General features: G+C 39.1%; 2 protein-coding genes across 3 annotated transcripts in view; one reads left to right on the top strand and one right to left on the bottom strand.

Annotated features, from left to right (window-relative positions):
- Positions 1-1280: 1280 nt before the first annotated feature.
- LOC307001377 (uncharacterized protein) lies at positions 1281-12597 on the bottom strand. 2 transcript variants are annotated; one of them, XM_079617787.1, is made up of 8 exons: positions 12214-12419; positions 11842-11902; positions 11084-11180; positions 7378-8090; positions 7074-7251; positions 2157-2220; positions 1928-2049; positions 1364-1687 (listed from the first exon to the last, which is right to left on the bottom strand). In XM_079617787.1, the coding sequence occupies exons 2-8, from the start codon at positions 11884-11886 to the stop codon at positions 1659-1661; spliced, it is 1248 nt and encodes a 415-aa protein (XP_079473913.1). In that variant the 5' UTR covers positions 11887-11902; positions 12214-12419; the 3' UTR covers positions 1364-1658. The 2 variants fall into 2 exon arrangements, with proteins under 2 accessions (XP_079473912.1, XP_079473913.1); XM_079617786.1 differs by having other exon boundaries at positions 1281-1687; positions 7074-8090; positions 12214-12597.
- Positions 12387-13754, top strand: part of wdr4 (WD repeat domain 4) — a 7097-nt gene continuing 5729 nt past the window's right edge. The window contains exon 1 of the mRNA XM_079617803.1: positions 12387-12760. Coding sequence (XP_079473929.1) covers positions 12678-12760 — 83 coding nt within the window. The 5' untranslated portion in view covers positions 12387-12677. The remainder of the gene's footprint in view (positions 12761-13754) is intronic.

Here is a 13754-nt window from a genome sequence, read left to right as displayed (position 1 = left end):
TGGTGCCAAAATAATGGACCAAACAAAAAGGGTGGACAAGTGGTAGCCAAAAATTGGATGGGAGATCTCACATACAACCAGTTACGTTACAATATTACTTTAGGAAACAATTATGTAAAACATCACCAAAGTGGACATTGTTGTGACCTAAAAATCAGCCACTGCGCCATGTCTGTGCAACAAGAAGTTAAAGGGATAGTTCAATTTAAAATGGAAATTTTGTCATACTCACCCTCAAGTTGTTTCAAACCTGTATGAATTTCTTTCTTCTGCTTAACACAAAGGAAGATATTTTGAAAAATGTCAGTAACAAAACAGTTACCAGGTCCCATTGACTTCCATGGTATTTTTTCCCCCCCTATACTGGAAGTCAATTGTTTTTTATAAATTGTAATAAATAAATAAAAATCCTACTAACCTTTTCATATATTTTCCTTAACAGATATTTGATGTGTTAAGGTCTAGAGGATTATATCATCAAATTGGAAAGATAAATTTGTCAAAACAGTAAGTTAAAATAATTGAGGATATCACTCACTTGCCCAAGTTGTTTTCCAAGTGATGACTGATTTATGATATGATGTCATTTATCTTTTCCAACTTTCATTTGAAGGGAAAGGAGTTAAAAATAACAGATTGGACAATAAATTGAGGGACATGCTAAAATCCATTAATATAATTGTTAAAATAAATGTAAAATATAAAAAAATCTATACATTACAGAGAATCATTACTGATATACCCAACAATGTAAAAACTAGTAAGTGGTATATAAGTGTAAATGGAATGCGCAAGCCTAGGGACAGTGCTGTAAAATTTGTCAATTATTATTTTTTGATAAACTTCAATATGCTTATTATATGCAATATGCAACTTCCAAATGATGTTATTTATGACTAAGACAGCTTTCACATGGATATTGTTCTACATTTTAAGGCAGTAAGATAATGATCTTTACAGGGGACACAAAGGCACCGAAACCCAGGAATAACCCAAATAGGTGCAGAATACCATCTTAATTAAAACGAACAAACTTTATTCTTCACAAATTTAAAAAAGTTCAAAATTGATTTAGATTTTAAGTAAGTCAAAATTGTCACGTTTTATAGTACCGCCATTGCATTCCTCCTTAAAATACACTGTTTTGGATCTTATAAATAACATTGAGTAATAACTCATATCTATAATTTTTTAAAGATCAATTTGTATGGCATTTTCTCCACTTACCATTTTCCAGTAAATGTAACATAACTATGTGACATACATCTCTAATGAAATAACCCACATTTCATACCTCTTCACACAATTTTACATTATTAACCATTTCTAAAAAACAACAACAACAAAAAACAGACCAGACAGAACAAGTGTTGGCTCAGTTTATTCAGCGCTTTCCCCGGATACTTAAACTCACTGACAAACATTACGGAAATCGACTAGCATTTATTTCACAGCTGAGAAATGTTCTCTTCCACATGTGCGTTATAGTACATGAAATATTTAGTTTTCCATTAGACATAATAATTTTTGAAAAATAGCTATTTAGTCTCACAACATTAAAAATCTCACAAAATGTTCACTTTTACAGATGAAAGACAAGTTATTTAAAGACCTCTTTCACAAAATTGGACTGAGGCACAGGAGAGGAAAACAGATCTTTACTTGGACACTTCGTCAAATTTAGGCTCTGTAAACACAAAAAGAGAACAAGTTGATAAATGCACTGAAAAAAAAAAGCAAAATTAACATTTTTTTTACTTTAGGACAAATGCAGTAACAATAAAAAAAACTAAACTAAATGTCAGACCTAAAACAAATGCCACAACTACACACTGTCATGAAATAGCATTGTGTGAACAAATCTAAAGGAGTGTTGAAACTGACATCATTGCTTAAGCAAATAGCTTTAAATGTTAGGTTAACACACCAGTAAATTTGAATTCTGGGAAGGAATTCAGATCACCACCACCGTACAACCGCTGCAGTTTGGCTATTTCATCAGCAAGAGCCTTCTGATACTCTGGACCGGCGTCAACTAGACCAGCGCCACTGAGAAAACATGAAAATAATTATGCACTTAATTATAATGCAAGATTGAACACAATATAAGAGCAGCAAAATCGAACGAGAGAGTATGATAGTAAAACACCATGTACCCGCTTTTTGTGGAGTATGCACGAATTGAATCTAGGAAAAGTTTCTGAATGGGATCCAATCCAGCTGACAATCACAGGAAACACATCAATTAATAAATGCTTATAGCATCTATAAATTACAGACAAGCATATAGATGCCAGAATCCTTGAGATCTTGTACATTAAGGAATAAATCAGTCTTCTTTAACCCTCATGCATGAGAAGAGTGCCTGGTGTGAAGGCTAGATCTAGAGAACTAAGGAGAACTGAGTAAAGGAGCAGGTCAGGCGGTGAGTAATTAGGACAGAGGTTGCATCTACTGAAATGAAACGGAAGCATTTCATCTCATAAGTGATGAGCCATTGTGTAATAAACAAATGCTCATCAAACATACTGATTATTAATTCAAGCAGTTGTCGTACATTCTTAATTTTGCATCTGGTAATAAACTGTCGCTTCCATTCCACAAACAGTGCAAACTCAAATCTCACTCAATGCACCATACACCACATTGGGAAAGTGGGTAAGGAACAGTGGACATTTCATATTTAACTTTGACATTTAAACCACAGTACACAGGATAAGATAAGAGGATAATAAACCGATTACTGATATCATGCGACCCCCTGGGAAGAAAAGTGAGACAGTGACAAAGAAAGTGCGTTTGGGTGAGGAGAGGGCAACGGGGAAGAAAGATAAGGTCAAAGTACATTTACATGTTACCATACTCGTACTGTTAAAAAAAAAACAAAGTAGTCAAAAGCATAGAAGTGCATCACATGTGGTGACATCAGTGCCGCTGTGGTAACTTTAACATTAACAAGAAAGAAAACCACATATGTTTTGACAAAGTGACATTTTCCATTAACACTAAGAAAGCATGACAAATGTAGCTTAATCTTTACAGATGGGGGGGAGGGAGAGATGGTGTACAGACTAAAAAAAACGCTAATATTTATTTGTAAATAATAGGGCTGTCAATTAAATCATCAATCAACCTTTTAATTTAATTACATGATATGCTGATTAATGAACAATTTAATGACATCACTGTGTAAGACTAAGTACTGAATAAAGTGGCTTTAGAAGTCAATATATTGTTTCATTTCTAAATCATTAAACTTAAACCTATATTCAGCAGCAATCTATTTGGTTTGTTTGCCCGTTGTAGACTTTTTTTTAATTGTTGGTCTATATAAATGTGCTAAACAGATGTGTCTTGTGCCGTGGCTCACTGTTTTTTAGCACCTTGCGCCATGAGCGTCTCAAGTTCCCTTTTGAAGGGGGACTTGCACTGCTTCGATGACGCTATGGGGAACGACCCTCCACGTGAACCGGTGTCCAATCACGGCAATACGCGGTGGCGGGTCAGGCTGGGGCGGCTTTACACATGATGTCTGTGCTACAAGCATACCGAGCCAACCTGCTGAAGGATTTGGACCAGGGTCAGGGTCTCTCCCCTGATGCAGTGGACGAGCTGTGCCGCACCACAGATCTGGCTCTTCGGGCCACCAAATAAACCGCTACCTCAATTAAAGGTCTTTTGCTGGCCACAGAGAGACATCTGTGGCTGAACCCTACTGACATCGGGGAGAAAGAAAAGGGTTTTCTCCTCGATGCGCCAGTTTCGCCATCTGAATTTTTCAGCGCCTCTGTTGAGACAGTGGTGGAAAAGTTAAGCGAGGTGGAAACGCGCTCGGCTGCATTTAAATCATGCATTTCGCTGCGATCCAAATCCACGCCCAGACAGACACGGGGTCCTAGCCTATCCCCACTATAGCTTTGAACTTCAGACAAATGATATTCAGGTGTGTGCTTCAATATCTGGCTTAGGCATGTGTACTAGGAATTTTTGGAGACGATCTGATAGAAGCCCTTCAGTTTATCTTCTGTAAGGTTTAGTTTCCCTGTTCCTCTTACTACTGAATTAGTAGCTAGAACCATCCAGCTAGGCCTTAAGTTGGTTTCTCTCTAGGATCCTTGAATTAAATTTCAAGTCTCAAGGTTAAATGACATTGGCCTCCTGAGACCTCCATTTCCCCTGGGCTTAGCAGAGTCTTATCACACAATAAATAGACCTCGACCCAGAGAAAATAAATCTCAAGGTTATGCTGGTAGTACTCCCCTTGTTAGGGTCATGATTAGAGTGTTTTTGCTACCCACAGCTTTAATTTATTCACCTTGCACCACTGGGGCTCAGGTAGAGACACAATGGTACTCCCTCCCATTTGGGCTGGTTTGAGTTCACTCCCTTAGAGCCTAAGCACTGCCATTGGCTGACGCTCTTGACAATTGAAGCTGTAGGCCTTTCTATAGGCCTCCTCGATATTCAGGTAGCGTAAGATTGTACTCCCCTTGTTTAAAGGGTTGATAGCACTTTTCCTGAGTACACTGCCTGTTGGCAATGCAAACTAGGAAAACCCGGCCCACAGAATTTCTGTGAGAACACCTAAGATCTCTGAGGCTAGTTCTGCAAACAAGTATCGCCATCATGTAGTTAGGCCCTCACAGGCTTCCTTGAAGGCGGCTCAACCAACGAATGGGATGTTTAGTAATAACTGATCATCACGTTGCAGGCTCCCTTAGAGGCTCCCTGATTCGAGCCCAGAGCCTGGTCAATGTATATACATACCAAAGCAACACTAAGTCTGGTCAGAAGGTCGAAGGACTCTCACAAGGCCTCCCTGTTAGATCAGCACTAGAGTTGGAGGCCCTCCCCTTATTAGGGTTCCTTGTTTAGAGTGCCCAGCCTCCACAATGCTTCAAATCACTGTGTAGATCCAGGATGGAGTAGAGTTACTCCCCTCATTTGCAATGGTTATAAAAGTGCTATGCTGAGTTCTACTCTCCAGGATGCCTGTCTCTGTGATTTTGTTTGTGTGTGACTACTGCCACTATATGCAGTTCTCCCTATTGGATGCCTCCACAGGTAGAGGCAGATAATGTGAGAGGCTCTGTTTAGGAAACAGACAGGTTGTTGGCAAGACTAGGTCAGTAAATTAGACCAGATCAGCATCACTGGTGGCATATGGGGTTTACTTTAGTCCCCCTCAGAAAGTGACTGGACGGGACTCCTTTCGGACCCCCTGACCATATTCCCTTAAAGGAACTCCTTCCATGGAAGCTGTTGGTTCCAGCTTTTGAGTGGCCTTGGTAGGCCTTCGTTGTTTCTGAGGTCTCTTTGAGGCATATAGCTTGGGCAGTGGCCATAGGGAATAATGTCACACACAGCCTGTATGTGACCTGAAGGGGGAGTGTTTTTTGGCATTTCAGTGAAACGGCCATTTCTGACGAAACTGCCATTTCAGTCATAATTGGCATGCACTCCCCTCAGTATGGTGGGTTTGAATATCGTTCCCCATAGCATCATCGATGCAGAGCGAGTTCCCTTTCAAAAGGGAACGTCTCAGGCTACGATTGTAACCTATGTTCCCTGAGAACAGGGAACGAGACACTGCTTCTTTTTGCCATGCCCCTGGGATGCCTGCTGAACAGTCCCTTCAGACGGTAAGTGGATAACATGTTCTCTAGGCACCTCTGTTATACTTCCGGGTTGCACTAGTAGTGACGTCATAGGCTGTCACCAGTCAATAACGATTGCCGTGATTGGATAAGCTTTGAGATACCGGTTCACGTGGAGGGGGTTCCCCATTGCGTCATAGACGCAGTATCTCCTTCCCTATTCTCAGGGAACATAGGTTACAGTCGTAACCTGAGAAGTTCTTCAACTTGTTTAAATTCATTATTCCACAAGTTTTTAAGAATTAAATGTAATAAAATTTATGTTAAATTGATGGCCAAAAAATCTATTAGAACTTCAACCTGATTAAATGTGATGTCACATATTTTTAACAAATAACTGTACAAAATTTGTTAAATTGACAGCCCTAGTAAATACGGTTACATTTGAGGAGCACTGGGTCAAAAACACAAGGACTTAAAATGCAAGGACTAAATGAAGACAAAATATGTCAACGAGAGAAGCAATGGAAGACAGGAGCAGGATACAAGAGGTCAAAACATTTAACAATGAATAAGTGAATAAACAGAAATGAAAGAAAAGAAAGAGACCAAAACAGAGTGTAGAAGAGTTGCAAAAAATAAAGAAGAACATGCACTGCATAACACGGAGAGTCAAAGCGTTAAAAACAAACATATATAATGAATACATGCGTAAAGACGGATGGCGGATGGGACTATGACGGACTATGTTCATGGACTGAAAACCAGGGCATAGACTTAAAATACACCATCAAAAGTCTTCAAGACAAATGGTGTGCTGTCTCTGCCCCAGCTTAGAAAATGAATATAGCCCTGAATGAGTAACTTGAGTCAAGGTTTCTGCTGTGATGTTGCTGCCATTAGGGGTGTAACGGTTTCTAAAGATACAGATTGTATCAGGGTTATGGTGTTACAGTTTTACAGTTCAGTACAGTAAATAAGAATTTAAAAATTTCCTAATGACTGTGACACTTGAAGTACTACACCATGTACCACATCCCAAAGGTTAATTATCCAGTACTTGATCTAATTATTTAAATCAATGGCGTATCCTATAGGATTTTGTTTATGTAAGGTAAATCACACAATTCACATATATTGTTTATATTCTCAGAGGCGTTCTTAGGTGTGAGTAATGTATACAAAAATATGCTAAATGTATACTGAACTGTAGGTGTTTTATGAACCGTTTCACCCCTAAAAGTTTTTTGCATGTATGCTATGCACTAACACATATGCAATGACACACTGTAATGTATTTGTAACTGTAATAAAAAGGTAAAAAACTGTATTGTGATTACATCTTTACCATTAACATTACAAATGTGTATGTGTAAAGCCCGTAACCAAAATTGAGAAAAAAGAAAAGAAAACTGCTGTCAAAAAATAGCTGTATCCCAATATATGAAAGGGGGTTATAGGGGATATGGTGTGTACCCTCAGGCGTCTCCACAACTTCTGCTGGAACTTCAGCAGCATCTGTGATCACAGGGGCGGAATCTACCAGCTCTTCAGCAGGAGCTGCCTCTGCAACCGGCTCAATAGGGGCAGCTTCTGCAACAACTTCACTGGCAGCTTTAACAACTTCAGCTATTGCTTCTTGGGCAGGGGCTTCTTCTGTAGATGCGCCTTCAGAAGCTAGTGCAGCAGGAGCTTCAACTACAGGGGCAGCGTCTTCAACTACAGGGGCAGCGGCGTCAACTACAGGGGCAGCGTCTTCAACTACAGGGGCAGCGGCGTCAACTTCAGGGGCAGCGGCGTCAACTACCGGGGCAGCGGCTTCAACTACCGGGGCAGCGGCTTCAACTACCGGGGCAGCGGCTTCAACTACCGGGGCAGCGGCGTCAACCACCGGGGCAGCGGCGTCAACTACAGGGGCAGCGGCTTCAACTTCAGGGGCAGCGGCTTCAACTACAGGGGCAGCGGCTTCAACTACAGGGGCAGCGGCTTCAACTACAGGGGCAGCGGCTTCAACTACAGGTACAACCGTTTCAGCTGCAGGAGCAGCGGCTTCAACTACAGGAGCTTCAGCTGCAGGGGCAGCGGCTTCAACAACAGGAGCTTCAGCTGCAGGGGCAGCGGCTTCAACAACAGGAGCTACAGGTGCAGCGGCTTCAGCTACAGGAGAAGCGGCTTCAACTACAGGAGCTTCAGCTGCAGGGGCAGCGGCTTCAACTACAGGAGCTTCAGCTGCAGGAGCAGCGGCTTCAACAACAGGAGCTTCAGCTGCAGGGGCAGCGGCTTCAACAACAGGAGCTGCAGGGGCAGCGGCTTCAGCTGCAGCAGGAGCTGCAGTGGCAGTTACAACTGGTTCAGGTGCAGCGGCAGCAGCAGATGCAGTTTTTGTAGAGGCAGCAGCAACTGAAGCCGCAACTTCCTTCTGGGGGAATTCCACAAATGATTTGTGCTGGACAAGTTTTTCTATATCGAAGTACGTTTTTGGTGCTGCTTTTTCTAGGATGGAGGGGGAAGGAGGGCAAACATAAAAATGTAATAATTTGATTCATCACATGCATTATCAGGCTGAATGGAGACCGCTAAATTCATTCAGCAAAATAACTCACCCAGTTTCTTCAACAATTAAGGCAGATGAGCATCCACTGAGATGGTGGAGCTTTGAACACCTTATAACCCGACTCATGTAATAAGTCAAATCTGAACTACGGCTAATAAAAAGGGCACTTTCATAGAAAAATAATTCAGAAAAATTCACATTCAGTAAAGCCTGTAAATAAATATTTAGTAACCCTTTCAGGGTGCTTTCACACTAGCACTTTTGGTGCGCACCAGAGTTCGATTGACATCAGAGTTCGGTTGTGAATGTTGTTTTCCAAACTGCGCACCCACAAACCATACCAGACAGAGTACACATAAAAAAGGTGAATACATTCATTCCATGTGAACTTTGGTACGGTTTGCTGCTGATATGAACACAATCGTACTAAATCGCAGAAGTGAGCCGCTATTGATGACATATGATTCGATAAAACTGTGTTTGTGAGCATTTCACTGTATATCTAATTTCTCCTCACCTTCACCAGAAGTGGACTACCACATTCTCTAGAACATTTGCAGTACATTAGCAGCAGACAGATGCTGTGCTGTTAAGTGCTGATACTTTGAGAATAAAACCAAAGGTTCAAAAAGCAACATATAAAAGTGAGGCGAGCAACGCTATGCATTTTGGCCCCTACTCCAGCATCGTCGTTACCAAACAGCAGGGGTAAACAGCTGAGGCTTTGATGATGCCAATGCACCGCGGTTCGGACCCAAATAATATAATGTGAACACAATCCATCGGGGTAAGGGTTTAGACCAGGCAATCGAACCAAGTGTGAAAGCACCCTTAATAAAACGTGTGAATATCTTATAATATTCATTTCAATGGAAAAGTTCACATTACTCACAAGTTAAAATGCAGTAGATTAAATAATTATTCCATATTTACAGAAGCTAAAAGGCTATATTCATAATGTTCTCATGTTACCATTGTTTAAAGTATCACCAATAAACCAGAACCAGATGACACAACTGTTAATAATACAATATTTGGGAATTTGTGGTCAAAGTCAAACATGATCAAATTGTAGTATCAGCACATAATAATCATTATTATTAAATATTGATAAAGCAATATTAATAAATAAGTATATTTACAAAACAATATACTAATTATACAGTACATTTTAAAAAGAGGTGATAAAATAGTTGTGCAATGTTCATTACAAAACGTGTTTTGCTCAGCTTTTCAACAAGAAGTCACTTGTTGGATTTTTGGCTTCACCAGATTCTCTTGAAGGAACAGAGGGAGTGGCTTTATCAATGGTTTCATGCAGTGCATTCTTTACCTCCAAATGTCAAGGTGACATATATAGGAAGATAGGACGTCCACATATAGCACTAAGCATGTGTATATCTGACACATGGCAAGCCCTTTCTCAAGCCTTTTGCCACTTCTAATGTCAGAGGAACATAGAGTACAGTAACATTTATGGATCATAGGTCATAAGGTTATCTTCAAGAACTCCATGTGACCAGTTTTACTTGTTTAAAAATGCCCACAGAGAAAACAAAGCAAGAGAAAGACCAGAAGTTTCCTTTAAATTATAAACAACAACCCAGCCATCAACATTTGTGTTTCTTGAGTGTAAAATATTTGCAAGTTTATTAACAATATAGATGTGGGACTGTTGGTTTTCAGGTATTATTTAATATATAATACTTATTTCTTACTTAAAATTGCATTAAAGTTGAATGGCACACAACTCACACATTCAACAAACTGAATGAAGTTGCATAAAACATTCTTCAGCAGACCTATTTGTCACAGCCTATAAAATTAATTTCCATTTCAAAACCAGTCAAATTCATTTATTTTCTGGTGTCGGTTCAAGCCTCTATACATCCAATAATGTATGCACTAAACATATGTGCTGCTTGCACAAAAAATATGATGCTAGTACCACATTTTGATCTGTGATTGATATTATTTAAAATATTCTGGACCATAGTAGTCAAACGTTTGCAAAAATCATAAATGTTGATGTTTGCTGATCCTGTGAACTGTACAAAAAATTACGGTACTTCTGTTTCTGAAATATTGTCATTAGCTGATTTGCCCTTATCCTCCTTGGATACACTTCAAATTGGATATAACAGCAACAGTTTATAAAACAATACATTTACAAACACATGATATTAGCTTATATTTTGAAAGTCTGTATCTTTTAATTAGTCTTTTAATTTATTATTTGGTATTAGGGTTAAATAACACATTTCCAAAATTACAGTATTGTATTCTGGACAAACATATTAATATTATAAAAGCTTGTTACTACACTGTCTAACTATCCGATACGGATAGGCCAGTCGCTCAATTCTGCAGCCACACATTTTTGTATAATGACCACTAAACTGTCTGTTCTTTACAGTCTTTTCTTCTGAAAAAATGTGATGCATTTCATTTACGATAATCATAACCGCAATTGGACCTGATGAATGATCACCCTGTTAGGGTTTATCCTGCGGCGGGTGACTGTGAATTTTAAACTGATAATAGACTGTGAATTATGCAGAAGAGAAAATGCGAGTGCCAGAAATTTTATCAAGTCAGATTGTTTAAATTAGAAAAAGTGCACAAGAAAACGACAATAATATTATGTCAATGTCAAAGAGTTTGAACACTTTTGGCCATGACTTTAATACACATATGTTTTTATGTACTTGCATGGTATTACTCTTACATGACACAGTTAGAGAGAGGAACAAAACACACTCCAGCAAGTTCAAAAACAACAGCTGAGGTCAGAGGACACGTCCCCTGAACCATTTGAACCTCAAATTCTCCCATGTATGGCATCAAGGTCTAAAATACAGAGCGCCCCTCCCCCAAATGAATGACACATGATATATACAAAACCAATGTGACAAATATAAGAAAGATTTACCTTTGTTGTACTTTTTGGACTTGCCGTCCCCAGATTTTGAGCTGAAAGCTACAGCAGGAGCTCTTCCGAGGGAACTCAAGCCCTCCGCCTGCAGACACTAACAACAAGAGACACACAAACACAACATAGATTTCAAAACACACAGATAATACCTATGAATAATCACAACCACCATTATGTAGTTATATTTATACAACTGTATTTTTTTTTCACAAATCTACAAATATTTGTTGTGGTGTCAAAACACATGTGCCAGCAAAAAGTACATAGTGTTCTCATGGGAAGTCTGTGAAGTTGACCAACACTCTTCAGTTTTTCCAGTGGACATTTAAACAAGTAAATGTTGGCAATTTTAGGTACATTTTCTAAAAACGAAAATATAGGAAAAGAACCTTCAAATAAAATAATCATAAATTATTTGAAACCCCTACATTTCACACTGTTACACTTACAGCTGCAGGGTTCCGGTGCATGATATCTGATTTTCACCGTGTAAATGCACTTTTTACTACCAGGAATATGTTCATGCAAATATCGTCGTGCATGTAAATACAGGACAATAGAATGTATTCATGCGTCGAGTGAGTGGATTAAATGCTTCAGTGAGCTGCAGCCTGCATTAGCTTTGTGTTCATAAACGGACAGGACATATTTCTCACAATTTCACATGTTTACAAAAATACGAGTTATAATATGTGCAAATGCACTATAACATGCTTGCATATTTCTTAATAAGTGTCGAAAAAACGGCATTTTACCCTGAGAGATCCGAGTCGTCCTACCCTAAGCAAAGAGGCTGCCATCTTTACTGCAGAAAGCCTATGAAGAAAAACAGCTGCATGATCAATGCTGACACCGTGTAATTGTAAATATTTAATATCGTCAATTTAAAGTTCGTGCATCTGCTGTTTAGCACAATTAAACTGTTCATTTTGAAATTGGTACTAGAAATCAGAATTGTTATAGCAGACAGCACAGATACAGAAAATGCAATAGCTCACATTCACATTGATAAATGTTTGCTATGCACATCATAAACAATATACAAAGATATTCATGAGAATGACATAGAAGATTATGGTTTGTGTGTTTTGTGCAGGTCAGTGTCACTGGATCCTATATAAAGTTACCTGACTGTGACAGATCTTCAAATCAAAGCTCCAGGTTAAGAAATCTCCACAAACGACTGCAACTCTGCAACTCAACTCAAAAAATATCCCAGTAAAGTCAAAAGAGTTAAGTACAACAAGTATGCTGGATGTACTGCTAAAGCACACTAAAGTACCGCCCTTGCATAACGAACACACCCCCTCTTAAACATCACCAATTACACTGTAATCATTTCCAGTGCAAAAGAGGTGCTGTTTTTCAAATGTAACGATGTAAAAATTTAAACCAAATTGAATACTAATAACTATTTTTTTTTAATAACACAGAAGTTCTATGTTATCTTTTTTTTTTTTAAGTATTATTCGTAGTGAAAGTGTATTATTCGGTACACTCTTAATGGCGGTTTCGTCATGCCACATTCCTGCTCGTTTATGTTAATGACGTATTAAACGCGCGACTGTCATATCGCACGTGAGCAACAATCATGGCTGTAGTGTGTTCAAAGGCAGACTGGTTTGTTTCAAGCTGTTCTACTACTTTAGTTGCCATACACCTTAAACAGTCTAGGTGAGTAGCTGTATTTTAGACTGTCAGCTGTATAACGTTTCATAATTCCAGCTCTTTATTTTAGATATGGTGAAAACTGGAGTGTCAGACTTTCTGCACTGTGTAGAACAACTATCACTAAACGATTCAATTACATGATCAACATAATTTGCATTGACTGTTACCTGAGATTTTGCATATATCCGTACCGTGCTGCCAAGTTTTCCCAAGATGTCTCTTATTTGATTTTGCATCATCATATTGCACTATTTTCATGGTTTATAATCATATTTCTATGTGTGTGTGTATATATATATATATATATATATATATATGTAACATACTGTTATCTTAATATTTAATTCAAATCATTCTATTTCATGCCTAGAGTTATTGTTCTGCATTCATTTGCTCAATACACTTTGACTTGAAATGTATGCTTCAATATGTAATGTTGTAGTCCAAACTATTTAGAAGATATAGGACACCTGTCACAACACAACTAGAAATAATGATATCTTGTTGCATTTTTGAAGTCCATACATATCAGACTAGATCGGGGTAAACAGATGGAGAGCTGGGTGGAACATTACCAGGAACTCTATGGAAGAGAGAACACCATCACCACCTCAGCAGTTGAGAACACCAACCTCCTGCCGGCCGGTCATGGATGAACTAGATGCTCCCCCTTCTATGGAGGAACTTTTTAAGGCCATCGACTCTCTAGCCTGCAACAAAGCACCAGGCAGCGATGGTATTCCTCCAGAGGTCATCAAGGTTGGGAAGAAGACCATTCACTATTTGCATTTGCTCCTGTTAAAGTGCTGGGAAGGACATGCGTGACACCACCATCATCACTCTCTATAAAACAAAGGAGGTCGTAGTGACTGTAACAACTACCATGGAATATCCCTTCTCAGCATAGTTGGGTAAGCCTTTGCCTGGGTAGTACTAAACAGGTTACAGTCACTAGCAGAAGGTGTATATCCTGAAGCTCAGTGTGGTTTCAACCAAG

The sequence above is a fragment of the Phoxinus phoxinus genome, assembly GCF_949152265.1.
Source record: "Phoxinus phoxinus genome assembly, chromosome: 7".
Classification (NCBI taxonomy): Eukaryota; Metazoa; Chordata; class Actinopteri; order Cypriniformes; family Leuciscidae; genus Phoxinus; species Phoxinus phoxinus.
Note: the sequence above shows the minus strand (reverse complement) of the source record. Positions and strands in the feature narration are given on the sequence as shown.

Bases quoted from the DNA above. Each gene is read 5' to 3' on its own strand.
- LOC307001377 (XM_079617786.1), bottom strand. From the start codon at position 11,886: ATGGCAGCCTCTTTGCTTAGGGTAGGACGACTCGGATCTCTCAGG. The intron at 11,181-11,841 runs GTAAAATGCCGT...TCTTGTTGTTAG, and splicing joins GACGACTCGGATCTCTCAGG to TGTCTGCAGGCGGAGGGCTT. The intron at 1,688-1,927 runs GTGTGTTAACCT...TTGTGTTTACAG, and splicing joins CCCAGAATTCAAATTTACTG to AGCCTAAATTTGACGAAGTG.